Source organism: Diadema antillarum, unplaced genomic scaffold (genome assembly GCF_040938485.1).
Source record: "Diadema antillarum isolate AM-2024a unplaced genomic scaffold, OU_Dant_1.0 scf00000163, whole genome shotgun sequence".
Lineage (NCBI taxonomy): Eukaryota > Metazoa > Echinodermata > Echinoidea > Diadematoida > Diadematidae > Diadema > Diadema antillarum.
Genome location: NW_027271052.1, coordinates 1,425,493 through 1,451,736, shown reverse-complemented (window position 1 = coordinate 1,451,736; position 26,244 = coordinate 1,425,493). Strand labels below are relative to the sequence as shown.

Sequence of the window (26,244 nt, the reverse complement as noted above, 5' to 3'; positions counted from 1 at the left end):
GAAGTAGCATGAAGGCACACCAAGATCTCAGACTTCCAACATAAAATAAACACAAATTAGTCTCTTCCTGCCATTTGACAGCAGTAGTTGAGTTGCTGCAAAGTTCCACTGATATGAAAACCATCCTTCCAAGGAATCCAGTGTGCAGTGCTACCTGTTAAAGATTTTGCTGGTGAGGTAGCTGATCCTGTCTGCTCTGCTTTTTTTCCTCATGGGATACCACTCGTAGAAAGGGAGCTGTCACACAAGCAGAAAAAGGTAACTATGGAATTAGTATTCTACATAATTATAGACATATCCTTTTCACAATTATCACATGTATACATAACACACATCATAATCACTGTGGGAAATTTGTTACATAGAAAGATCACCAGTCTTCTTGATTTTCTCTTCAAAAGTATCAGTTACAGTGCACTCCCATTATAACAAAGTTCTAAGGACCAACAGTTTTCGTTCGTTATATCGGTATTTCGCTTTAACAGAATAACTAAACAATAACAAAACAGAGAGGATAATGTTGCGACCTGAATTTTTATTCCGTTGTGGCCGGAATTTCGTTATAACTGTTCAATATGATGGGAGAGCACTGTATTACTACAGCAAAATTGTTACATCCATTTAAATCACTACAAGGGACAGTAGGTATGCCAAGGAGCTACTACACAGACAGTAGTATCTCCTTGGGTATGCCAAATATTATAATATTACATGTATAGTGTAATTGTACATAGGTGCAAAATACACAAATATGGGGGATATCTATAAGAAACATATTCTTGCCTTATCGAAGCTCAAGGTATCATTAAGGTATCACACCACAGTATTCCATTGTGAAACAAAAGCTACCCCACCGCCTACAATGTACATCACCCTAACACAAAAAACAGAGATCAATGTATATATCAAAATTTGATGCAACTACAGAATGTAGCAGTGATTTCAACTTAAGAACCACACTTTAATAAAGGCAAAGGTGTATCCTACACAACAGAATGTGTCCCTGTGATTGGCTTTTAATGGACAAAGAGCTGGTGTGACTGCAACTTGGCAAAACTAACAACAAATGTGCCTATACAAAAAAAAAGAAAGAAAAGGCAAGGCTATTTATCACCTCACCTCAATGATTTCATAGCCAGATATTTTCAGCTGCCTCCTCTTCATAACATGAGCTCCAAACAGTTCCCTGGTGTCCCTCTTATAGTGGGTGGGCCTGCCTACCAACACGGCCAATCTTCTCTCAGATTCCTCAGTTGCAGCATTGCTTAGCATATCAACTGGCTGTCCTTCCCTGTCAAGCCGTATCTCAATGTCTGAAATGAAGAGAAAATGTAAACATACCCGACCACAAAGTAAACCTCAACAGAAGAACCCTGCAAGCTATGACAAGTGAAAGGAAAATGAAAAACTAAACATCAGAATGAAAGTGATTACATTTCTGGAATACGCAAACATAACGAATAAGAAAATATCCATTCTATTTACTTAGTTCAGTCTGATCTCTCCTATCTGGCCTCCCTTTATCCAGATCTCTCTATTATCCGGATGCGATCTCATCGTGATTTTTTTTTCTTCAATCTAATAATTATGGGAAACAGGGAGATTTCAAACTCAAACAAAATTCCTACACAAACTCACATGAATTACATATTATTTCCAACATAATCAACATACATTCACATCAAATTTCATCTAAATTACATTCAGACATTCATCACCCCCAAATCATCGCCAGAACATGGGCAGAAAACTTTTCATTAAATCATTGCACAGTACAGGATATTGTTAATGCAAACTATCAGAGAAATCTGAACACAGACCAGCTGAGGAGGAGGTGACATGTTCACATGATGCATGTACACGTACAAAAACCATTAGGTAGGCAGCTGAGTGTATTAGATATTGTGTCTCCCATACCTGGCCAAATCCCTTATCTGGATGAGCACCAGTCCCGACATGTCCAGATAGGAGAGGTCAGACTGTATGTGAACTTTGTTGACACATTTTCCAAGTGTCATTAATTCCTTCTGTATTTAAGCTTCCTATCCAAGACAAACTTTTGTCTTGTTTTACCTTTGCCCATAGTTTAATAGCAGCATCACTATGGGGCTTAGACCTGGGCTTGTACTCACTATCTTTTTCTAATTAAGTGAAATGATTCACCCCAAATGGTGTGTGTATAATATTTTTTCTCATCTATTTCCTTACTCTTCGGATAATCATCAGCTGAAATCCCAAAGTTCATAATGTCCATAAAGATATTTATGCCCCCCTTTATCAATTTACAGTCTAATGAATTTTCTGTTTTTCAATTTTCTTCTAAATTCTTTTAATGTGAGACTCGCAAATTAAACTCAAGAAAGAAAGAAAATTTCATATGCATGAATCAAATGACAAGCAATCTTTGATAAGAGTAATCATTGCTTCTAACACAAAATACATTATTCTGACACTCTGTCCAGTTTTGTTGGGTTTAATGCATACCAACAGGTGTCCTGATGTGGTCTAGGATAGGGTGAACCAGTAGGTACTGATGCCCTCCTAATAACTCAGTCAGTAGCTGGATGATCTCCCGGTACTCCTGGTTCTGATTCGAGATGACTTTGGTAGATCCATGTGGTACAAAACTAGCATACTCAGCATCAGTCTAGAAAAATGTACCAGTACATTTTTTAATTATTGTTACAATGTCTCACATCTCATTAATACAGTCACTGAGAGTGAACATATTTCACCTTTGTACAGTTCAGTCTACACAAAACATGTATTACCATGACACTGCCAAATACATGTACCAAACTTTTCTTTGAAATGAATTACCAAGCAGTTGGTTTTATCCATTCTTTTTGATTTCAATAGTATCAAAACAGGATGACCCATTCAATAAAATGAATAATTCCATAAATGTACAAAGCCAGGAAAATATGGCAAGCTCTGTCAGAAAATTAAAGCACATGAAGACAAGATGACAAGTATGGCACATGCACAAATGACTACTGTATAAGCTGTTATTTTCGTGAGGGTTTAATTTTCGTGAATTTCGCTAATCTCAGTTGGACCGCGAATTTAACAACACACAAAAATGTCACCATACGCTGAGGTAGTAGTGCGCATATGTAGGCCTCTGTGTCAATTCGCAAAAACAACATCTCACGAAAATGCGCGTGACCTCCTCATTCGCGAAAATATCTGTACGCGAAAATAACAGCGTATACAGTACCTAGTAACAGCAAGAAGACTGCAAACAAATGGAAAAACAAAACAATTAGTAATGCTACATCTAACACTACAGTCAAAGAATGTATTATTCAACTAATATCTCATGACTATTGCCAAATATTAGACCAAGAAGTTATGTATGCCACATTTTGCACAGAACTGCATTCAAATGAACTGATAAATGGAGAAAATATTTTTCACAGTCTTTTGACAGCATCATGCTGGAATTGCTAAAAATTTTGCAGTAATCTTTAAACCTTTAATACAACGTATAAAACATGTAGTGACTTTCACTTTTCAGACATGAAAATTGTCCAATCCAATCAAGAACTAGAAATGTCGCTTTGGCGACTGGTATGCCTCCGCCATAATGCATGATCTTCCCAATAGGTCTAGATAGTGCATGTGGAAATGTGTGATTACATTTTCACAAAATTGGCAAAATATTGAAATGACAAGTTTGTCACAAATGTGTTGAATGTTCACCTTCCTTGACCTAGGTTTAATTGGATGAATAGGAGAGCATGTATCTAGGGATTTAAGGACTTTAACTTGACTTTGACCCATTCATACATTTAGGCATTGAGTAATTTTCAAGGTACAGGTGTGGAGAAAAAGTGCAATTTCTGAATTGAATAGTAAATTGTTACCATTTTCATCTGGCCCTTTACCCTAAAATTCATAAGATAATCACTTTCAGGTAGAACATGCATAATATGTACGAAGTTTCAAGATAACTTGAGCCACTTCCGAGATATGGAGGAAAAAGTTAGTTCAGCACTTTCACTTGATCTTTGACCTTTTGACCTTTGATGAAAAAAGAAGAAAAAAAAAAACTTTCCAGAGAATTTCTATTAGGTTACACATGCATACACCAAGTGTAAAAAAAAATAACCCTGCTGGCATTGCATAAATATGAGGGAAATAGTAAAATTTTGAAGTGTTGCACTTGACCTTTGACCCCTGACCTTTGACCTCATGAACCCTACATTCTCTAGATACTGGTAATCACTTCCAGTCAGTATATGTATATACTATGTTCCATGAAGATACCTTGAACAATTTTCCAAGGTATGGAGAAAAAAAGAAGTTTTAATATTTTTACTTGACCTTTTGACCTTTGACCTTTGATCTCATGACCCAAACTTTCACCAGAGAATCTTAATTGGGTAATACATGTATACACTAAGTTTCAAGAAAATATCTTCAGGCATTCAATAGATATGGTGGAAATAGTGAAATCTAATGTATTTGACCCTGACCTTTTGACCTTTGACCTTTGACCTCATGACTCAAACTTTCACCAGAGAATCTCAATTGGATAATACATGTATACACTAAGTTTCAAGAAAATATCTTCAGGCATTCAATAGATATGGTGGAAATAGTGAAATTTTATGTATTTGACCTTGACCTTTTGACCTTTGACCTTGAGCATGTGCACCCAAGAGTTGATAGGCACAACTTCACCCCCTAATACACATACATGCCAAGTTTCATTAGGATACCTCAACAGGTTTTGATAGTTACCTTGTCCACAAAATTCATTACGGACGGACGGAAGGACGGACGGATGGACAACCCGAAAACATAATGCCTCCGGCACCACTTCGTGGCGGAGGCATAAAAATCACTCAGGACCTGAAAACGAATAACACCTTGCATACAGTTTAAATTCTATGACAAATATACATTATGCAAAGATGAATAAAGTTAGTGGCAATGTTTGCAGCAGCACATTCAATGTACAGTGCAAAATACCAGTCAGAACAATCTTACCTTTGGGAGTCTATGGCCTCTGTATTCTGGGCATTCCAATGACACAGAACTATCTAGGCATGATAGATGTTTATAAACATCATAGGGAGCATGACCTGTCAGACAAATCAACAAGAATATATTTTTCTTTTCACAGAGTTTGTTCAAAAGTGTAGCGTTAATGGTTAGAATACAGCTTGAAGTAACGACGAATCTAAATTGGGCTAGCTATTAGTTAACAAGAGGAAGGTGCCCAAGAGGGTATTTTTGAGAGACCGAATCAAAAGTCAATGACAAGCTGAACATTAATCATTTCAAGTCTGTCCATTAGGCCAGACTGGTTAGGTCTGACTAGATGCAACAATGCAAGGCCACTTGAATAAATATTGTGAGCTAATCCTCAACATCTCGTCCACTGGTGAATTTTTGTCGGGGAAACGACACTCACTTCTTCACTTATTTTATTTGAGGTCACCTTACAAGAAGATTCTCAATATATGTAACAAATTGCCTTTCCTACACTGTATGATGCCTTTACTTTACCTCAATGCAACCTCCCTATACTCCCAAATGAACTAGACTGACATTTCCTTTTGAACATATGCATAATTACATGTAGGTTGCTAAATTGTACCTTTATAGTTGAGCAGGTATGCAGGGCTGAAGGCACGATCCAGCAGCTTTTGAGGATATCGTCCAATGAAGGAGAGAGGTACAAGGGTCTTCACAAACATGAAAGCTGTTTCTCTCGTCCACGCCTCCTCCTTCTCAATCCTGGTGATTGCTTCATCAAGGAAATTCTCAAACTGCATGGAATGGAAATTCAGCCTGCAGAACGCCCATATAGTCAGGAAGTAGTCTTTCAGGCTTGCTCGTGAGTGGTTGAAGCACCTTAAGATTTCAGCAAAGAGTGATTCTGGCAAGAGTCGTGCTCGGGCAAACACAGCAGCGATGTGCGGAAGTGCCAGCTGATCCAGATTTGCAATGCAAGGTTCCAGCTTTCTGGCCAATTTGTAGTAGAGATTCTTCTCGAAGTAATAGGACCTGCCAAGAAACCTCATGATTGTTACCACATTGTACTGGTCTAGGTCTGTTTCAAATTGAAGATTCAGGGAAAGAGATGATGCGATGGCAGTAGGGAGGATGCTCCTTGGAGGCAGCCTACCGGACATCTTGATGATGCCATTACAGATGGTGGCAACTTCAGTTAGGGACAGGTTATCAACAATGCGTTCAGCAAGATGCAGAAGTTTCTCCATTACGTCTTGGTTTGGACTTTTGAACTGACCACAAAGGTAGAATGCCTGGACTGTGTGGCAAGGAGAAAGTCTTGTCCAAGATATCCGTACTCTTGCCATCATCTTACCATGAAAAGCCCACGACGTCACTCCACTCTTACAGATCCACCAGTCTGTCACCACAAACAAGGTGTTGATGTCCCATGATGGCATCCGACGCAGACACTCCTTTTCAACGATGGTGTTTTGATGAGGGGTAAGAGGTATGTCATACCAGTGGAATACAAGCAAAGATGTTACAAACTCCTTGGTTGTCATGGCAGCCATAGAGATACAAAGGACATCAGCAAGATTATTAACAGCAGCAAGTTGAACTCTTTCTTGCCTTTTCTCTGCTGGTAGTCGTAGCAGGCGATGCAGACCATTCATGATCTCCTCATGACAAAGTTCCTGTCTTTCCTCACTGCTTTCAAGTTTTTCAAGAAAGTGATCTAAATGTCTATCATCAGCCAATGTATACTGCTCCTGATCAATACTAATGCATGCCACTGATCCTCTTTGATAATCTTCAGACTCTTTCAAGAAAGCCCTCTGCTTCACCTTCGATGCTCTTACAGAATTTGAGACTGTTGTTCCATCTTCACTGTTTTCGAAGTCATCCTCCATTTCACTCAAATCTTCACGCAGTGTATCCCTCTGCCGCTCTGACCTATCCCACTCAATTTCATCTGGTATTTTGTCCTTTCCTCCATAGATGACTTCCAGAGCACTAAATCTCAGAGTTTTTGTTTTTTCACGCACCATTCTATTTCCTGAGCGAGATGAAAAGTCACTAGCACAGGATACCCCTGAGTAGAAAGAATTTCTACTGTTGTAGAACGGTAAAGGTTGTCTCATTAATGTGCTCAAATTAGCCTCAAATGGCAATGAGAGACAGCTGACTGCTGTATATTTCTCTAGACAGCTCTGCTTCACGGACAGCAGCAGGACACGGCAGCATGGCTGACATCTTGAAATCTGCATTGTTAGTCTTTTTTCTCCGCTTGAAAGCTGGATCCACTAGCACACCTGTCATATGAAACAAAACAAGCCTTTAAACAATATCAATATTTCATTAAATACACTTTAATTCTACATGACATACTTCAGGGGCCACAGAACGTTTTTTTTTTTCAGTGGGGGGGGGGGGGGGGGGGGGGGGGGCTGCACTGCAGGACCAGGGAGGGGGAGGTGTCAAGGTCAAGGGAAGCTAGAAATCTCTAAAAAGCAAGAACTGAGTTATGATATATGTGGTAGGGCACAGGACAGAGAGAAAAATCTGTCTGTCAAGAGGAGGTTTTTATAATTTTATTATGCTTACGCCTACAGCTCTCCTCTGTATAAGGAGGGGATTCTGTGAAGCCAGACAAAGATCGACATAGACTAGTCTCCGCGGAACATATCCCTGACGACAAGATACAGACCGATCTTTCCATCAAGGCACAGGAGAGAGGCAATATACGAAGGGTCCTCATGCAGTAAATTTAGACCACTTATACCACTTACTAGTCACTATGGCAGTACTATTAAATAACTAGTAGAAGTTGAATTTGGCTTGTGAAGTAAATTTAGGTCTAACGTTACAACTGTCTTGAGTGTCAGTGTGAGGAGCAATAGAAAAATCAAATCCACTATACTGATGTTTTAGGGAGCCAGTTTATGAAAATCATTCAACCTTGGAAGAATGGCTGCCTGATGATGAGGAGGAATAAGACCCAATATTGGATTTGCCTTTCAGCAAACATGCAGCAGATGCTGCTAAGTAAGAGAGCCAACATCAAAGTAGGAATGATAAAAAGATCTCTTTTAACTTTGCAGAAAATGGGTTTTCTCTCTCTCTACAAAACAATGAATTGTACGACTAACATAAACGTTACTGCTACAAAACAATTGTATTTGTAAGAACATTAGATTTTTTAGAATACCGGTACTGCTAACAATAGTAACATTACTCGGTATGGTGCCCAACACTGAAGAGGAATGAAGACACGCTAGAGAAAAGTCCAGAAAGGGCAAGAAGACTTTTTCCTGAACTTGAAACAGAGGACATACAATGTACCCAGAAAAACTTAGGTAGAGAGCAGCATTAATTATCCCAGAGACTCCCAACCCCAAGCACCTGATGATCTGGAGATTCTCCCGCCTGAACTGAAACCCCTAGAAAACGGGAGACTCCAACTTGATGTGCTCAAAGCGCCAAGTTCCTTGTTGCCGGGGTCCAGCTCTAGGGTTCTAGACATTATTTCATGCTATCTAAGGCTTATTTTCAACATACGATGACACAAAGTAAGAAATCATTTCAAGCGGGAGAAATTAAATCTGAAGCGGGAGAACAGGAGATTTTGTAAAAATGGGTTTTCGGCGGGAGATCTCCGTCGAAAGCGGGAGAGTTGGAGTCTCTGGTACAGTGCACTCCTGTTATAACGAAATGCTCTGGACCGGCAGTTTTCTTTCGTTATAATGAAATTTCATTATAATCGAACAAATACAATACATAACGAAAACAAGGAAGCCACGCATATATGATATTCTGTTTGTTGATTATTCGTCAACACTGGAAAGCTATGTGAACAATAAAACAAATAGTTATAACGCAAGTTCCCCTTGGAAACTGTGCGCGACACACCAAGCGAACACACAGTGATGTGACGCGTTCGCCCATGCAGAGACGCTGTCGAGTGTAAATCGAAATGCCTTGTTCCGCTACGTAGTTTCGAAAGCGATCTGCATTTCGTTATAACGGAGCACATTTTTTTTTTCTCTCTCTGTCAGTGGTGCTCGGAAAAGACTTCGTTATAACGAAAATTCCGCTATAACCGTGTTCGTTATAAGCAAATTTTGTACCATAGACTTTAATGGCGATAATTTTGGGACCAGAAGTTTTACTTCGTTATAACCGTGTTCGTTGTAACGGGAGTGCACTGTATCCACTTTGGCTTATGGATAGGTACCGGTACAGTCAGAAGGCAGCAGAGCCAGAGGGCTGACTTGTTGTCCATTGCTGATACAGATGTTCAAAATCCTGAATAGGCTTTGACAGAGCAGAGCAATTCCTTCAAAATTCTCCCAGTTGGCCAGTGCAGGCCAGTAGTTCACCAACAAGACACAACGGGCATGATCTCAAACTTCTCAAACAACATGTTCATTCTAATCCGAGGCAGTCTGCTTTCTCAATATGAAGTGTATATGTCTTGTACCTAAAGGAAGTCATGAATTTTGATGCTACCCTACGAACCACCGCCACCACACCGGGCATAAACTAATTCAACGCACTAGTCTTCCCTGGATGAAAGGACACTGGACATGGAGATGGAGAACCGGACGGGACAGAACAGTAACGAGGGACAAAAAGCTTTGCTTCCAGTCTCTACACCCAAGTATTAAAAAAGTATGGATGAATACCACCTACCAAACATTAAAACAGCTCTTGCTATCTGGGCACCACCATGCACCTCGTCGTGCATTGATTGCACCAACGATCTTTGATTGCACTGTTAGCACGGATTCTGTCATGTCGTCAGCTGCGCTCCCGCTGCCCTGCTGACCGGCGTGGCGATGATCGGCCCGCCGGCGCGGCCCGGACGATTGCGTCAAAAAGAGCTGGATGGGCTGGATATCACATTGCACATCCATATAGTTTGTGTAGTATACACGCGGTCGACCCTCCAGCACGTATAGTAGGGCCTAGGGACGGTCGACGGTCGACGCGTCGGCGGCCGGAGCATCATCATACGGTTACCACGCAAACGTCAAACGTCCTAACGCGCTACTTCACTTTCTACAGCTGGACGTCGGACGTAATTTGCTAAAAATGCCAATCGCAATCAAGGACTATACATGGGAAGAAACAGAGACAACTGTCCATATTACTGTCCCCATCAAAGGGAACAGTTCTTCGAAAGCAGATATATTTTCAAGCGATGACTATATCAAGGCAAGTTAAGTTTTCTTGTACAGTCCATATGTTGCCATTGGTGTTATGTGGTACATGTGTCATGTATCGTGTAATTTATCATAATGATGCTGACTCGACTCATCGATAGTCTACCATGTGCTGATGTACCGGTATGTTCTCTGTGTTACTGTAAATCAGTGACGCCGTTGAAAGCTAGATAGAATAAGGAATGAAGTAAACTTTTACTTAACTTTTGATCCAAATGCTAAATATTTACAGTTATTTTCTTAGAATGAAATTGTAGTAAATATAAAGTTTATTAAGACTGGTGCATGGTGCGAGCAGGTTTGCGAGCAGGTTTGCAAACAATAATCATGACAATTATTGTCATGATTATTGTTTGAAAACCTGCTCGCAATGTTTATTCATGATAATGTGAATTTAATGTAGATCTAGGTTAGTACAGTAACAAAGTTAGTAGGAGTTTTACAAAGTGTAGAACATTTGTAACACTAGTAAATTTAGTTCACATTAGAAGAAAAAAGTTGTGAACTGTCTGATCTCAAGACTCTGGGCTCTCTTGATATCGTTAGTGAATTACAAGCTACAGACATTTGTTTTCATCCACAAAAGTGTTCTAACCTTTGTAAGACTTCCTTCAGTACTGTCTGGTATCACTAGAAGTGAAGAGGCTATATTGTAATAGCAACAGCAGAAATTCTTGAAATATGTGGGTGACATGACACTCTCTTTCAAGGTGAATTTCCCCCAAAGAGCCCTTTATACCCTCCTCAGCTCATCTTACAGTTTGTATGACAGTATGGAGGTGTATCCTATTACCGAACGATTTTTTTTTTATGCTCCAAACGGGCAACATTGTGCAATAATTCAGCCAAAAATATCCTGATAAATAATTGAAATGCTGATGACTTTGTAGCTGTAACGAAAATACTTGAAAAAATAAGCCAACTTCTAGAAAAAATCCGTATTTCAAATGACCCTTCCACAAAAGTTGTCTCTTTTTACCGATGCAAATCGTATTGTATTACCGAACGTGCGCCCTCTGTATGGGGAAAATTGTACATTGTATTTTCGGTCAATGTTTATTAACGCAGGACAACGAACATCGAAATTTTAGCAATTATTACGTAAATTTGAGGTAAATTACGTTTTGTTTTGTTTTTTTTTTGCTGCAGTTTTAGCAATTTTCGGCACTGGCTTCCCCTGAGAGATAACAGTGCGTAGTGCAATGAATGGCGTATTCGAGTTGTTGTACGCGCTCCATTGACAAAGTACGCGTTCGGTAATAGGATACCGTTCGGTAATAGGATACCTGACTATACCATCATCACATGTGAGAGCAGAGGGCCATTCAATCATTCATTTCATCAGTTCATGCATTTCTATTATTGTTTAATGCGATAACAAATGATACTTCTGGACTAAAAATATTGTTCAAAGGTCATATGTCATGAGTATCACGTATGCATGTGTTTGTATTTTTGTTTGTGTGTTTTGAAGGGGTAACAAATAGATGTAGATTATCAATCTTCTAATTGCAAATTTTAAACATCTCAGTGTGACAGTGGCAAAAATCAAGACTTAGATTCTACATGTAATCTGTACTAAAGGGGACTATTACCTTGGACATTCATAATGAATTGTTATCAATGCCTATTAAGCTCATCTTTAATAAACCACAATATCTTTACATATTCTACATTACAGACAAATACATAATTTGCATTTCACATAACATTTGCAAAAGCAATTGTAATCCTGTCACTTCAGCATATTTTCAAATTTAGAAAAAAGTGAATTACATGTATTTGAAAGTTATTTTGCAAGTGCCATATTCTATGTATACCATTTGTTGCAGTACACATTGTGACATTATTAGTTTGTATAAACAGGCCAAACCTATTGAAGACACAGAACTCATCAGCATAGTTACCTTTCTTATACTCAATTTACTGATTTATAGGTCAACAGCCCTCCATACATCTTTGAGGTGTTTCTCTTCGGTGATGTTGATGATGGGAGGAGTGTGGCTCAGCTTGGAGACAGTGTCATCACCTTTAAGCTAACTAAGAAGGAGCCAGGGACATGGGGGCAACTTTCATCAACAGGTGAAGCTGATGAAGTATTAATGCTGTCATAGGATTCCCTCATGCAATTCCGTGGTGTTTTCAGCCTAGATGCTTGCAACTTCATGCAAGCAAAGTACTAAAATAAGAAATAAAATTTTTTCCAAATCATCTGTCTACATGTATGTGCCAGTAAATGTTTGTAGAATATGTTCTAGCATTTCCAGATATTTGGAAATAGTACCACCAGGCAGACCCTCACAATTTCTGGAAAACTTTGCTGAGTAAATCAACCAGCTGCCCATTCTCATGTTATGTTTGCCTACTTTTTGAAGCCCTTCTAAAGTTCTCAAAGCAACGTTAGAAATTTTCTAGCATCACCATAACTGCAGCAGTGGTAGCCCTGTTATCACAACCCTCCTCTTGATAATGTTGTTTAATGTAATTTCCATCAGAATGAGATCCAGCTTTGTCAGATAATATAATCAAGATGTTGTCATTGGTGTCTTTGACATTGTACAGGTTCTCATTGCCAGCTGGAAGTTGTCAAGTTTCACTGGAATAGAATGATAGGATTTCCTTTATGTATCTCAAATATGGACATTCTTAGTCCTTTTTTTTTCCAGGTGACAAAGAAAAGTTGAAAGAGAAGAGACAGGTTGCTGTTACTGCTGCCCACAAAAAAGCAGAAGAGCAAAGGGAGGAGAAGAAAAGAGAGAAGAGAGAGAAGGAGAAATTTGCTCTGAATGAGCAGATAAGGGTAAGAGGTGTACCAGTATTTGTAAATCATGATTGTCCTACTACAACCAAACCTGTGTGCAGTGACCACTAAGGTGAAGCAAAGTAGGTGGCCAATGTAGATACATGTAGGTTGATATCTTATTTGGATTCATCACCAACACATATCTGTCATAAAACATCACATGTATGTCTCATGTTCATTAACCCTAAAGGGGCCGGGCTTTTTTGGCTATGCTCAGACCAGGGGGGGATGGATTCCGCCCCCCCCCCCCCCCCCCCCCCCCCCCGAGATCTCTGCCATCGGTGGTGCGATCGCGATGAAATTTTGCATGCGTGGGACCAGCGTCATAATCTACAAGATTGTGTCATAAGATTTTTTGAAACAATCAATTTCTAATTTTAATTAATTAATTATGCAAATTAAGCTCACGATCATATTCTAGCCTAATTAAAAGCATTGAGAGTCTTAATTTTTGATCTGTAAATCTGTTTTAGCATATTCAACAATTGTACATCACAAAAACTTCCAAAATTCATTTCAATTCTTATGTATTTTATTGTTTTCAGAATTTCTTACGTATTTCTTTGTTTTTCAACTTTTGTTTTTTCTTTTTTTTTCATTGGAAATTGTCACTGACCACTTTTCTACCATAATTAGCACAAAACTAATCAATGAAAGTGATTAATTGTAAGAATAATCAGGTTTTTATGACTTTCATGACAGAGCACTGTTTTCCATAGGAAATGTACACGAAATCACAAAATTGTGCCCGTTTTGGGGCGACATTCCGTTACAAAAATGGGCGTGGCTTCGCAAAAGTATGCGCGGACGTCGCAAATTTGGTCTCAAAAGTTGCGTGAGACTTGAACAAACAAAGTCATGAAGCCTCGCGACGAGGCCTTCTCGCATTACAGAATTATAGCGCGAAACGTCGAGGGGGGGGGGTTAATTGCCACTATGAACAGTGCCTTCAGTGCAGTTTTTCTCCAGGGTAATTTGGAGTGGCCATAGAGGGAAATGGCAGCTATAGGCAGGTAGCTGCTATAGGTGTCAAGAAAAGTGCACCATTAGTAATCCTGCCATTTTCTTGTGCTTGATGTGTGTATAGCATTCAAAACACTGCTATTGCTTTTAATTTCTTCTCTGTTATGTACACGTAGCTGGAGAATGAGGAGAAAGAGAAGATCCGGGAGATCAAGGAGGCAGAGATCCAACGTGTTACCATGGAGCTGGAAGAATGGAAGAAACAGACTCAGGAGGAGCCTCCTGGAGATGACCCGAATCCAGCATTCCGTAAGTTTTACATTTAGGTTAGGACAGATATAGTGTGACTGCTTGAGTCACTCATATTAACCCATTCCTTATGAAAATCTGGTATACCACGTTCCCAAAAGGTAAACAAGAGTGTCTACATTTGTGGCCTAAATTTGTGTTCACCTGTGTTAGGATGACCAAAAATACATCATTACGTTGATCAAAGATAAGTCTCTTCTATTGACATGTATTCTTTGTCTGTATCAAAACTGTGTATGTTTTTGTCTAAATTACCTTTTCCAATGTGTTAGTGCACTTGTTTTCCCAAAAAACTTGTATGAAGATGCAAAATTGTATGTAGCCATCAAGGCTGAGCTCACTAGATTTTGACTTTCACGAACAACATTTTTGTGCCCTTATATAGTATGTAACAAAAGAGCCCAGCGCACACTCTACTATGTCCTATTGATAATTTGCATTGTTCTATGGCACATGCAGTTGACCTTGGAAAGAGGCTGCATGTACCACTTGACTGCTTTCACGCAGGTGGATTACCAACCTATTTATTCTTTGTCGACCAGCCAAAAGAATTTCATTTGTTGACATCGAAGGTTCTCAGAGAATTACGGGAAGAACAGGTTAACTTTAGTGCATCTTTATGTTTTTTTTAATTTTTTATTTTTGCAGTTTATCATGTCAAGACAAGTGCTTTTCATGGTTATGAAGTATTAATTTGCAATTCTGTGTGTTATACTTTTCTCTATCTATCATCTTTGTTTCTTTGCTTACTCCGTTATCCTGGTCATAATAGGACATGATGATGGTGATGATGAAGGAGAGGATGATGATGATGATGAGGAGGAGGTTCGGGACGAGAAATCTCTCATTGACAAGCTTCCACCACCACGGTCCAGACAGAACATCTCAGTTACCTTCACTCCCAGGGTCTTTCCAACCCCTCTTCGGGAGTCAAGGGTGCAAGAGGAAGAGGAGGTTGGTACACAAAATACTCATTTCTCTGATAAAATAGAACTGCAATGCACTGTATGTCAGTCCATATTCCATGTGATATCTGTGTGCTGCCCTCTATGGTGTAGCAGCACAAGTCCATCAGCTTTGATGACTTGAGAACTAAGTTGTTATTAGATAAACATCCTGATATGAATGATTTGCTGTTATATTTTTTATGTCATTTCACATGATGAGAAGGAGATGGGATTGTGTGAGAAAATCTGTACAGATCTTTTTATTTATGGAGTTAAAGGAGCATTCCAGACAATTTTCATATTTTCACATCATGTAGTACATAAATCAACAGCCACATGTATAGATTTGTGGATTTATTGTGGTCCTCAGCAGAGAAACCAATACTCTGTGAAAAAACCTTAAACAAATGTTGATGACATAGAAGGCTCACGTATTTCAGAAATGCAGCTGTTTAATTCCATTACAACACCTGTGTAGAATCCATGCATGCCTTCTTCTCTTGTTCTGCTTCCGGGAGCCCCCATTCATGCAATCCTATGGTGAAGCTGCTCTGTCATCATCCTTGTTCATTGCAATTTGTTATACATTTTGAAAACATTCTTTTATTCCTCATTCCAATCACTATAAATTTGGAAACTCTGTATTCAGTACAATCAACTTACAGTTCAAATATAAAAGTCTGAAAATCATGCGGAGGTCTCCTGTAAAAGGTTGTGTGTGCCAGTGTGGGTGTACGGTATATGTGAAAAAGTATGTGTCTGTATGGCACAAAAACACTGAACCCAAAAGAGGATACAGTGCACTCCCGTTATAACGAAATGATCGGGACCGGCAGTTTTCTTTCGTTATAACGAAATTTCGTTATAACCGAACAAATACAATATATAACGAAAACAAGGAACCATGTAATATATCATATTATGTTTGCTGAATACTCATCATACACTGGAAAGCTATGTGAAATGTGATGGGATAAATGTATTACAATAATAAACGCAAGTTGCCCTCAGAAACTGTGCGTGACACAAGGAGCGAACACACGGTGGTGTGAAGCATTCACCTATGCAGAGACGCTATAAATGCTTGTTCCGCTACGTATTTTCGAAAGCAATTCGCATTTCGTTATAACGGAGCACATTTCTTTTGTTTTTCTTTGTCTGTGGCGCTCGGAAAAGACTTCGTTATAACGGAAATTTCGCTATAACCGTGTTTGTTATAAGCGAATTTTGTTCCATAGACTTTAATGGTGATAATTTTGGGACCAGAACATGTACTTCGTTATAACAAAATTTCGTTATAACCGTGTTCGTTGTAACGGGAGTGCACTGTAGTAAGATTTTTGTCATCGTGGTTCCTTGCTCTACCTTGCAGTGGCTCAAGAAGCAGGCAGAAGCAAGGAAAATCCCAGAGATTGATGACGATGATCTGACTGCTGAAGAGAAGAATCCATTCTGGCTGAAAGACAAGGGAGAGTGAGTATACTATCAGACAGACATACATTGTAACACAGACAGCATGCAATAGTTATATATGAAGAGATACATGCATATACCATACGTTCGATGTGCGTGTGTGTCTATATTGTTGTGTTTATTTTTATTTTGGCAATCCATTACATGGTATCTGTTATCAAATCTTGGTGTTATTTGCTTTCATTGAATACCAGGTAATACATGAACTGAAGAAAAGTACAGTGAGAAAGAAATACAACTATTATTGCTACCCTTTTTTGCTTATTATATTCTCCTTTTCAACCACATCCTTATTACAACCATTAGAGATACTATTGTCAGTACTTACCTATAGAGACCACTATACCACAACAAAAGCCTGCACCATCACTTTCACCCACACTGCTGCAACCATAACTACCACAGCTAACACTCTTTTTACTTTCCTACCGCCCATCAGTCCCCCTACCACCAATACCACAAACACAACCTCCACTATCACAACTGTGGCTTCAACTACCTCCTCCGCAACCACAAACACAACTTGCTCTACCACAAACACTCTCACGATGTGTGACCATTCTGATCTGTAATAGTTCATTGTTATACACTGGTAATAGTTCTGTAGCCACTCACAGTAGCTACAGGCAAAGTGTAACCCATGACATTAGGTACATGATAACTTCACAGCAATTTGCTTTTATGCATCAGGAGCTAATCTGATATCATAAATTTGTATTTCCTGTTTTGTCATCATTTAGTTCTTTCTTCAAAGGAGGGAATTTTCTTGCTGCGGTCAATGCCTACAACACAGCCATCAGACTAAATGGAAAAGTGCCAGCGTATCCTTTCTTTGCAATGATGATAAATATTTGTGTGATGACCCTTGAATAAAATAGCTAGCTGTTCTCAAGACACACTTTTATTAGCTTAACAAAAGTGGGACTTCAGCCCCACATTCTTTCAGTATGTACGATCTTGATAATCATGCTTTGTAATTCCACAGACAGCAAACTTATTGCTCAGTGTAATTGCTTTCTTCCAACTTCAATTTCATTGAAATCTAGGTTTTGAAATCACCACTGTTCTCACAATATATCTATCATTTTATAGGTTTCTTTTGTTATTTTTTATATGAATGTGTTATTATGTAGCCAGTGCAGCACTTCACAGGGACACCAAAAGTGCAGTGTATATGTTGACCCTTAACATGCTTCTATATCAGTTTCTACTCAAACCGAGCTGCTTGCCATCTGAAACTACGCAACTTTATCAAGTGTGTCGAAGACTGCTCCAAGGTAGGGCAAATCCTGGGCATTTCATGCAATGCACATTATATGGTTTGATCAAGCAGCAACAGTGGAATTGTGAATACAAAGTTGATATTCAATTTTGGAAACTTTCTATCTATTTAAAGTTAGGTACAACAGATCCTTGACCATGTTTCAATTATATCAAGCTCGTGAGATTTCATTCTTGTCCAAACCAAAATTCATAAAAGTCAAATGACACTCTTTGCTGATGTGATCATTCAAGTACTGAATCTAAGCCTTTCCGTCATTGCCACTGGAATGAACAAATGTGTATTTACATTGTGAATGTATTGCAAGGTTACACACATATTACAAAGCTGTGTCGTACCAAAGAAATGCCATGGCATCAAACATGGAGGTGACATGATTAAGACAATCGTATTCTATGCATTTAAGGATAAGGTTAAAGGTTCAAAACCTGCCACAGCACTTACAGCCCTGAGCAAGGCACTTTATCCGCATACACATAAATCTTCATTACCAATGTCCATTACATTTGTATATTCATATTATAGTTTTTCATATACTGTACTTTGTGCATTGTTTGAAAGAGAAAATACATCCAAACAGTAAGACAAGTATATAATTTAGAGCCTGGTATTGAGTTGAAACTGATTTGGTTTGATGTAGAATGTGTGCACCATTAAGTTTCAGCCTGGTCAGAGTAGTCCCCAGGGGGGTGGAGTGAATACACTCCGAGATTTGGGTTGATTCCAGTGGCTGGGGAGATACATGTGGGACAGGGCATTGAGCACAACATACTGTATACATCGAATATTTCGCAAGGTTTTTATTTTCGCGAATTTTGTGAGTCGGATGCTAATCGCGAAATTAAAGACATGCGAAAATATTGATTCTTATCCCAATATGAATGTGACGTACACGTATACATTTCTCCATTCAGTACAGTACTCCGTGATCACGAATTTAACCACTCGCGAAATTGTTGGGAAGTCCTGATTCGCAAAAATTTTGACTTGCTAAATATATGGCGTATACAGTACTTGGGAGTTTTCAAAGTTAAGATCAGACCTTGAGACCTGTGCTCAGCCCTTGTGTGCTGTGTGTGACAATTGGCACAGAAAACCCCATTGCATTGTACATACTGTCCAAATTTCCTGGCAGAGAAAGACTATGATATTGCAAATGATTGTTTGTTTGTTTGTTTGCTTTTTGTTTGTTTTTTTAAATCTCCCTTGATCAGTCTCTGCTGTAGTTGTTTGTTGTTTTTTTTTTTGCCCATATGCTGTTTCTTGTGTTGTGAATGTTATCTTTTGTATCATATTGTGCTGTTATTATTTATGCTGTAAACTCATATACTGACTCAATGAAAAACAGCCCTGAGGCTGATAGTGTTTGTTCGTTTGTTTGTTTGTTTGGTTTTTGTTTAAAGACCTAATAAAATGCTGGCAAAATGTTTTAGTATGCAAAAGAAATGTAAAATATATGTCATGATTATCAATGTAAATATGTTGTCAGTGTCGTTCCGGTTTTTATCGCTTCTAGAAACTCCCCCAAATAACACATTTTTGGAGGACCCCGTTGCAGCTTTTGCGAAAAAGATAGTCACGTGACCAACACCCCTGAACCGATTGATGACGTATAAGCACGGAGTTGTGCTCAGTTAGCAGACGCCGCTCAGCACAAGCACTCAGATTACTAGCTTGGTACACGCGCGTACACGATAGCTAGCCCGGCCAGGCCCGGGCCCCGCGGGATGTGCGCTCCCGGTCGACCCACTGACTGTCGACATGTACGCATTACCACGTACATTATCACTAAGTTAGCTTGCACAGATACCTGGCACCTCGAGCATAATGTCTTCCCCTATATGGGTAAACTTCGACATTGATGATGATGATGAAGACTGCAGCTCTGACGATAGCGGAGAAGAAGAGGAGGCACATGAAGTTGAAGGGGAAGATGGGGAGGGAGAGGCAGCCGATGAACCAGAACGTTATCGTGGGGCTGCACCTTACCGATATGAACCAGCTGCATCTCCCCTGCTGCCAGTGCAAGGGCGTATGAACATGGCACCAAGCCCGAGAATAGACCTCATTGAAACGATCGCCTGGGAAATACAGAGTGGTATGTCTGGTATGCCCCCATATAGTTTAACCTTAGAAAGGATAAACTGTATTCTACATGATTGACATTGTAAGTTGTTACTGTTTGTCTAGTAAGTAGATTAGAAGAACAGGCCCAGCTCGCTCACAAAGTGAGCGGCTACTTCGGCCGCAGCAAGCAAGCGGGAGCGTCCCGGCCGTGGCCTGGCCCGTCGGCCGGCGCTTACAAGTTAAATTACCAGTAGTAGTCTAGGGGTGCGTTCGAGCGCTCTAAAGCGAACCAAAGCGAACTGAACTAAAGCGTACCGTACCGTACTGTGCCAGTTTGGGAGCGTTCGAAAGCTCTGTGGAGAAAGCGTACCTCTCGAGTTATTTTTAGAAAAGGTCACGCTTGTTTGTAGCGAGAAGGTCATTCACCTTGCGCTTGACCTACTTACAGCTGCCCCGAACAAAGAGAATGATGTTTTTGCATTGTGACGTATGCACACGATACGCGCATGCTTTACAAAGAACTTATGGTACGCTTTGGTACGCTTTTGGAGCACATCGGGAAGTGATCCACTTTTGGCTCGGTACAGTACGGTACGGTACACTTTAGGAGCGTTCGAACGCTCCTCTAGCGCGGTACGGTACGGTACAGTTCACTTTAGGAGAGCGCTCGAACGCGCCCTAGTAGTAGATCTAGTAGCAGTCTACTAGTAGTTATAGTAGTCTACTAGTAGTAGTAGTCTACTAGTACTATTACCACTACGGCACTAGGTCTAGTAGACTAGTAAGTAGTAATAGCAGAATCTTTGGTAGTAGTACAGAGGCTACACTCTAACGTCTAACGGTTAGGGGGATATGTTGTTACAGGGTGGGTCGTGGCTCAAAAAAAAAGAAAAGGCCTAACCAGTTTCCCATAGGTCTAGTCAGTTTCTGCAATATTTGTTATCAGTAATTTAGATGCGCCATTTTCTAAGAAAAACGATACCAAGAATTATCGTCAATTTTGGTCGAGTAGTTTTTGTTTTATGCTAAAAATCATACTGTGGAAGGAAGCCCAAACGCCGTGCTTATCTACCGATGAATGCCACGGTGGGGCTGGATTCACGAGTAGGTCTAGGCCTATAAGCAGGCGAGTCGCCGTAGTATAGTACAGACACGCAGTGGTGGTGGGGCTATCGTGAAATAGGCCCCACCGAAGTGCGCGTGCACCGTACCCGTGCGTTTATAGCAAGCAAGGGTAGGTCCTCCTTGGGTTTAGGGTTAGGTAGGGTTGTATTTATGGTTGAATTGGCCGTTAAATTAGTCGAGGGCCATATTATGAAGTCATTTTCGCCGCATTCACGAGTATTCACTGTGGAAGGCAGCCCCACCGCCGTGCTTACCTACCGAGATGAACGCCACACGGTGGGGCTGAAACAGGCGAGTCGCCGTAGTATTACTATTAGTATAGACACGCAGTGGTGGGGCCTATTTCACGAGTTTGCCGAAAATAATGGATATCCAAGCGTACCACAGTTGTAATCTGTATTACTGGCAGTATCAAATCCGATACAGTTCATTAAATATTCTTTTGTCTAAAGGCTTAGCCAATGACAATAGTGCAGCGCAGCACCTGCTATGCGCTCGCTAGCTCGCTCCCCCGCCAGCGCTAGCCAGTGCAGTCGCCGGCCGGCTGTCGCTGCGCTGCGCTAGCATAGCCTTGCCAGCTCGCTGGCTACGGCTAGACTGGTCGTGAACGACTCCGTTCTTAGACGTCATCACAATTTAGAAGTGATAGTGCGCCGCATGCGGTGAAAGTATAGCAAGTTTTCCAAAACCGAGGAAATTGCATCCATTATGTTAACAAATATAGAACAAAATTCAGAACAGTAAAAAAACCCGCACAACCATAGAATTACTTAGAATTTAACATTTAATATTATTACATCATTGAGAAAAAAATGCCTAAATCATTTTATTAGGTCTTTAACCACATTGAAATAAAACAGACCAACAAACAAACTGAAGCCATATTCATGCACCCTTTTTCAGGCCATTGAGCTCCTGACTCCACCTGTCCAAGCCAACGCTTCATCTCGTCTCAAGGCTCACACAAGGAGGGGAACAGCATTCTGTGAACTGGAGCTGTATGCAGAAGGTACATCACACCAGCTTGTCTCTGTGTGCTTGTGTGTTATAACCTTGCTGTCTCTTGCAATTGCATGCTGTATAAAAATGAAATGATGTCAGGTGTGATCTAAACCATGGAGGCATCTGTTATATTAGTATGTGGGTTAGCTGTTGACATAAACAAACATGTTGCATGTTTGATTGCTCAGTAGAAGATGTGTTCTTTTTCTCTGAGAATATCCAGTGGAATGTTCAAATTGCACATAATTCGTTTGAAATCAAACTATGTTTGAATCTTGTTTTTTTTTATTGACTGAGCAAACCTTGTGAGAGATTTCTATTCATTTTGACGGTAATCTTACATGATCAAATGCATAATAGCCCATCACATTCTGTTGAAAATTTATCTAATTTTTTTGTTCTTACTTCAGGCACATATAATAAGATTTTTAGATTTGTCAAGTGGCAAACTAGATCTAAAAGTAAGGAATGTGTTCACATTGTATTTGTCGCACACAGCTTGGTATTCTTGCTGTCATAATTCCTTTAGGAATTCATTTACAGTGTGTGCTACATATCGATAATGCGTATCCGGGCAATTACCCCGAGAGGGCAATTACCTCCCGGCTAAATACTGGTTAGTGGTAAGGTTAGAGTAAAGATTAGGGTTAGGGTTAGGTTTAGGGTTAGGAGTTTGGGTTAGGGTTAGGATTAGGTACAGGATTAGGTACAGGATTAGGATTAGGGCCAGGGGAAGGTTCCGGGGTAATTGCCCTAGACCCTGATAATGCTGCGCTGAAAGTAGAATTGTCTTGTCAGTTCATATTTCATTATTTGGCATTGTACCCAGGTCTTCAAGACTATGAGGCAGCACTGAAGATTGACCCAAAAAATGAGCAGATAAGGCAGGACTCTGAGAGGATTCGTAAGGTCATCCAAGGCACCTCATGACATGACATTTGACCTCTGACCTCCAACACCTCTACTCTGAAGTCTACTGCGGGCAGTATCTTCTCTTTTATTTATCTTCATGCAAATTTGCTTTTTAGTATGTGTTTGTGTGTGTGTGTGTGTGTGCTTTTTTAATCTTTATATTTGATTTTGTCTTGACCCTCCTGTCGTGAAAAGTGCAGAGTTAGTTTATAAGTGTCAGCTGAATTTTGTTTGGAGTGACTGAATGTCTCTAGAAGTAGAAACATAGGTGAAGAAAGCATATATGTCTTCAAATAGTATGTATCCATGGAACATGATGCACTCTGATAAGTGTCAGATCAGTTTACATGTTCAAGGCATTTCATGCAGTGTGCTGTGAAACTCCGATCTGAGTATTCAAAGGTTTTATTGTACACATTTTTTAGGCTTTGCACATATTACTGTGTATATGAATTTTCTTATATTTATTTTACGTGTATCAGCATCAATAGGTTTTATGTATATAAGCTCAGATTTAATAAAAATACAGTGTATGTTAGTTTATTTATTTTTAGTATGTGTGTGTGTGTGTGTGTGTGTGTTCTATCATTTTTCTCTTTTTTTGGGGGGGGGGGAGGGTGGGTTAGAGTTGTGCATGAATATCGTAACATGTCATTTTTTAATCATTCCATTTCATAACATTGCAAATATTGAGATACAGATGATGATTTTAAGTGGTAATTCCTCAGTTTGAACAAGCCAGTGCTGTGGGATGTATAAGGCAGTGACCAAGAGAAGCCATTCCTCACTTAATTTCTGTGATTTTTCAAAATGATTTCTATGATGTTGATGATATTTGATGAAATTTAGTCAAACTCAAAAACTTAGGGAACAATTTCCTGTGACTTGTGGCAAATCTGCTGAAGACCTATTCAGAGTCAGTGCCAAATTATGCAATTTTCCAGTAATTGAAACAGTATTTTAATGAAATCAGTAAAATTCAGATTCAATTGAAACTCCGTTATTCATGTGATGCTACATGTCAAAGGTCTAGGCACAACCTGTAAGATTATTTGTTGAGGAGATGTATGCAGAATCATTGTAGTGATTTGATTTATGAAACAGTTTAATGGTGACAGGGTAGAAAGTACTCTTCAGAAATGGAAGAACTACATAGTAGCAAAGGGCATGACATGATGTGAAGTGGTTTTTAGAGTATTTCTTGTTCTGTGTGCATGGCAGGAGACTTGTACATAGACAGCTCATTCCAGTCACAGACACAATAGCTGCAAACTTATAAATATGATAAAGCAGTCCAGCATCTGGACTAGTGTTGAAAGGGATGGAGATTACAGTCGGGATAATTTTCAGAGGAATACATGTACGCGTGTACCTGTCAAATGATTCAAATACAAGCCACATGAAGGATTTAATGAACTAAATATACTTTATTTGACATAATTTCTATCTCTTGATAGCATGATATTTATACATCATCGACTCCTAGCAAATACATACACATTAAGCGTCACATGAGTCTTGCTAGCATATACAGATTGCAAACATGGCATGTCCAAGAAGCAAACATAATAAACATGTTAAAGGCAGATGATGCACTACAGATTTGAGATATGACTCTAAAGTACTTAGCAAGATAATGAGTTAAAGTGACAACAACACATTTTGAAGATATTCCCCTCAATGTTATTTCACTTGCTCACAGTGAAAATTAAGACTCTGTTATTAATATTGATACATAAGTACTCTACTATGTACATCCCTTATATTGCATGAAAATGAATCATACTTTGTCCTTAGAATTCTTTTAGTAAATAGCTATGACAATATACTCATTCTAACCAGGTATTTTCAGCCCTTATCCAGCTTGACAAATATCATGAATTACATGATTACCAGGTACTCATTTGTCCACAGTTACATTACCTTCTTTATGGTACTTGAGGAATGCTGAATTTGGAGTATGCAGATAGCTGAAATTTCTGGCGTGACATTTAAACCGTGCATCACATACTAACAAAAATGAAGGAAAAGAAACAAAAATGATTTTTGTTTTTTATTACATCTGAACCATCAGTGTTCTTTTATGGTCAATACAATCTAGCAATGATGTCTGGTTTATGATAAAACTCTTAGCAATATACAGAAGCTACCACATTTTATCAGGCTCCTGTATTTGACAAATGCAAGCAGTGGTCCATATTCAAATGTGCAAAGCTTCTGTTTAAGCTGTTCAAGAAGGGTGTTACTCTAGTGCTGATGTTTTACCTTGCCTGGACGCCCTTGGACATAAAGTGTGACTTACGTGCACGTGTCATCATAGAGTGTGAAATTATGCATAGCCTATGGCTCAGCATACAGGTGTATGTTGGGAAGGGGATGGGATGGGAATGTGAAGAACATAGGAAACACTTATAACTAATGGGGCCAACCTCAGTAGACATGATTTACATGTAGACTGGAGCCATTTAAAGGCTTATTCAAGCATTGTGATAAGTTTCAGGTGGTCGTGAGAAATATATTGTGAAGCAATGGAAATTACTGGTCAAGCGAGTAAGGAGAAATTGAGCTCAAAGTAACACATGCATGCTTGTAGCCAGATGAGGTTGCTGTACAGTATGGTGAAGCTTTTTGTTCTATGCAGTACATGACATTCTATTAGAGCAACTAGATTGACATCACAAATCAGATATATGTATTTACATTTTCATTGCTAGAGGAAAGATGAGCAGGTATAATGTACACCAGTGATTCACCAAAACCTACCTCCAGTGTGATTATTTAATTTGATTCGATAATGGACAATTGGTCTTTCCTTCTATTTTTCTCTTCAAAAGTACTGATAATTTGTGTTATAGTTCCAAAAACAAACCAAACAAGTATCTTCCATCACCTTCTCTCATTTATTGCATTGGTTTTTGAGAGGCAACAAAAAAAAAATGAATATTTTTTAAACTGTTATGTTGTTTGCTCAAGAGTTTTTGCCACTAGCAGCAAATATCAGGAGAAAAGGGCATCATGTCTTTTCATCTGTAGTAGATGCACATCACCAGAAATGAATTAAATGACCCGTATTGCTAGAAAAATCTCAAAGCCTGTGTAGAGATGTGTCATGGCTGCTCTCACTCTCAGGATTTGTTCTAGCACTGCAGGTTATTTAAAAAAAAA

At 39.4% G+C, this 26,244-nt stretch overlaps 2 protein-coding genes across 2 annotated transcripts; one reads left to right on the top strand and one right to left on the bottom strand.

Moving 5' to 3' along the window:
• LOC139722352 (FAST kinase domain-containing protein 5, mitochondrial-like) lies at positions 1 to 7,019 on the bottom strand. Its single transcript, XM_071633659.1, has 5 exons — positions 5,612 to 7,019; positions 4,999 to 5,093; positions 2,485 to 2,647; positions 1,120 to 1,313; positions 1 to 237 (listed from the first exon to the last, which is right to left on the bottom strand). Exons 1-5 carry the CDS (start codon positions 7,017 to 7,019, stop codon positions 151 to 153), a joined length of 1,947 nt encoding a protein of 648 aa, XP_071489760.1. The 3' UTR covers positions 1 to 150.
• A 3,046-nt stretch (positions 7,020 to 10,065) lies between these two features.
• Positions 10,066 to 23,097, top strand: LOC139722304 (dynein axonemal assembly factor 4-like). Its single transcript, XM_071633613.1, has 10 exons — positions 10,066 to 10,188; positions 12,134 to 12,278; positions 12,863 to 12,996; positions 14,139 to 14,271; positions 15,044 to 15,225; positions 16,591 to 16,691; positions 17,432 to 17,512; positions 17,896 to 17,968; positions 22,069 to 22,174; positions 22,997 to 23,097. The coding sequence occupies exons 1-10, from the start codon at positions 10,066 to 10,068 to the stop codon at positions 23,095 to 23,097; spliced, it is 1,179 nt and encodes a 392-aa protein (XP_071489714.1).
• The last annotated feature ends 3,147 nt before the right edge of the window (positions 23,098 to 26,244 follow it).

Coding starts and splice junctions, on each gene's coding strand:
- LOC139722352 (XM_071633659.1), bottom strand. CDS start 7,019: ATGGTGCGTGAAAAAACAAAAACTCTGAGATTTAGTGCTCTGGAAGTC. Junction 2,648..4,998: donor GAGGCCATAGACTCCCAAAG/GTAAGATTGTTC, acceptor ACATTTTTCTAG/ACTGATGCTGAGTATGCTAG. Junction 238..1,119: donor CTGGCTATGAAATCATTGAG/GTGAGGTGATAA, acceptor CTTGTGTGACAG/CTCCCTTTCTACGAGTGGTA.
- LOC139722304 (XM_071633613.1), top strand. CDS start 10,066: ATGCCAATCGCAATCAAGGACTATACATGGGAAGAAACAGAGACAACT. Junction 10,189..12,133: donor CAAGCGATGACTATATCAAG/GCAAGTTAAGTT, acceptor ACTGATTTATAG/GTCAACAGCCCTCCATACAT. Junction 12,279..12,862: donor GGGGCAACTTTCATCAACAG/GTGAAGCTGATG, acceptor TTTTTTTTCCAG/GTGACAAAGAAAAGTTGAAA.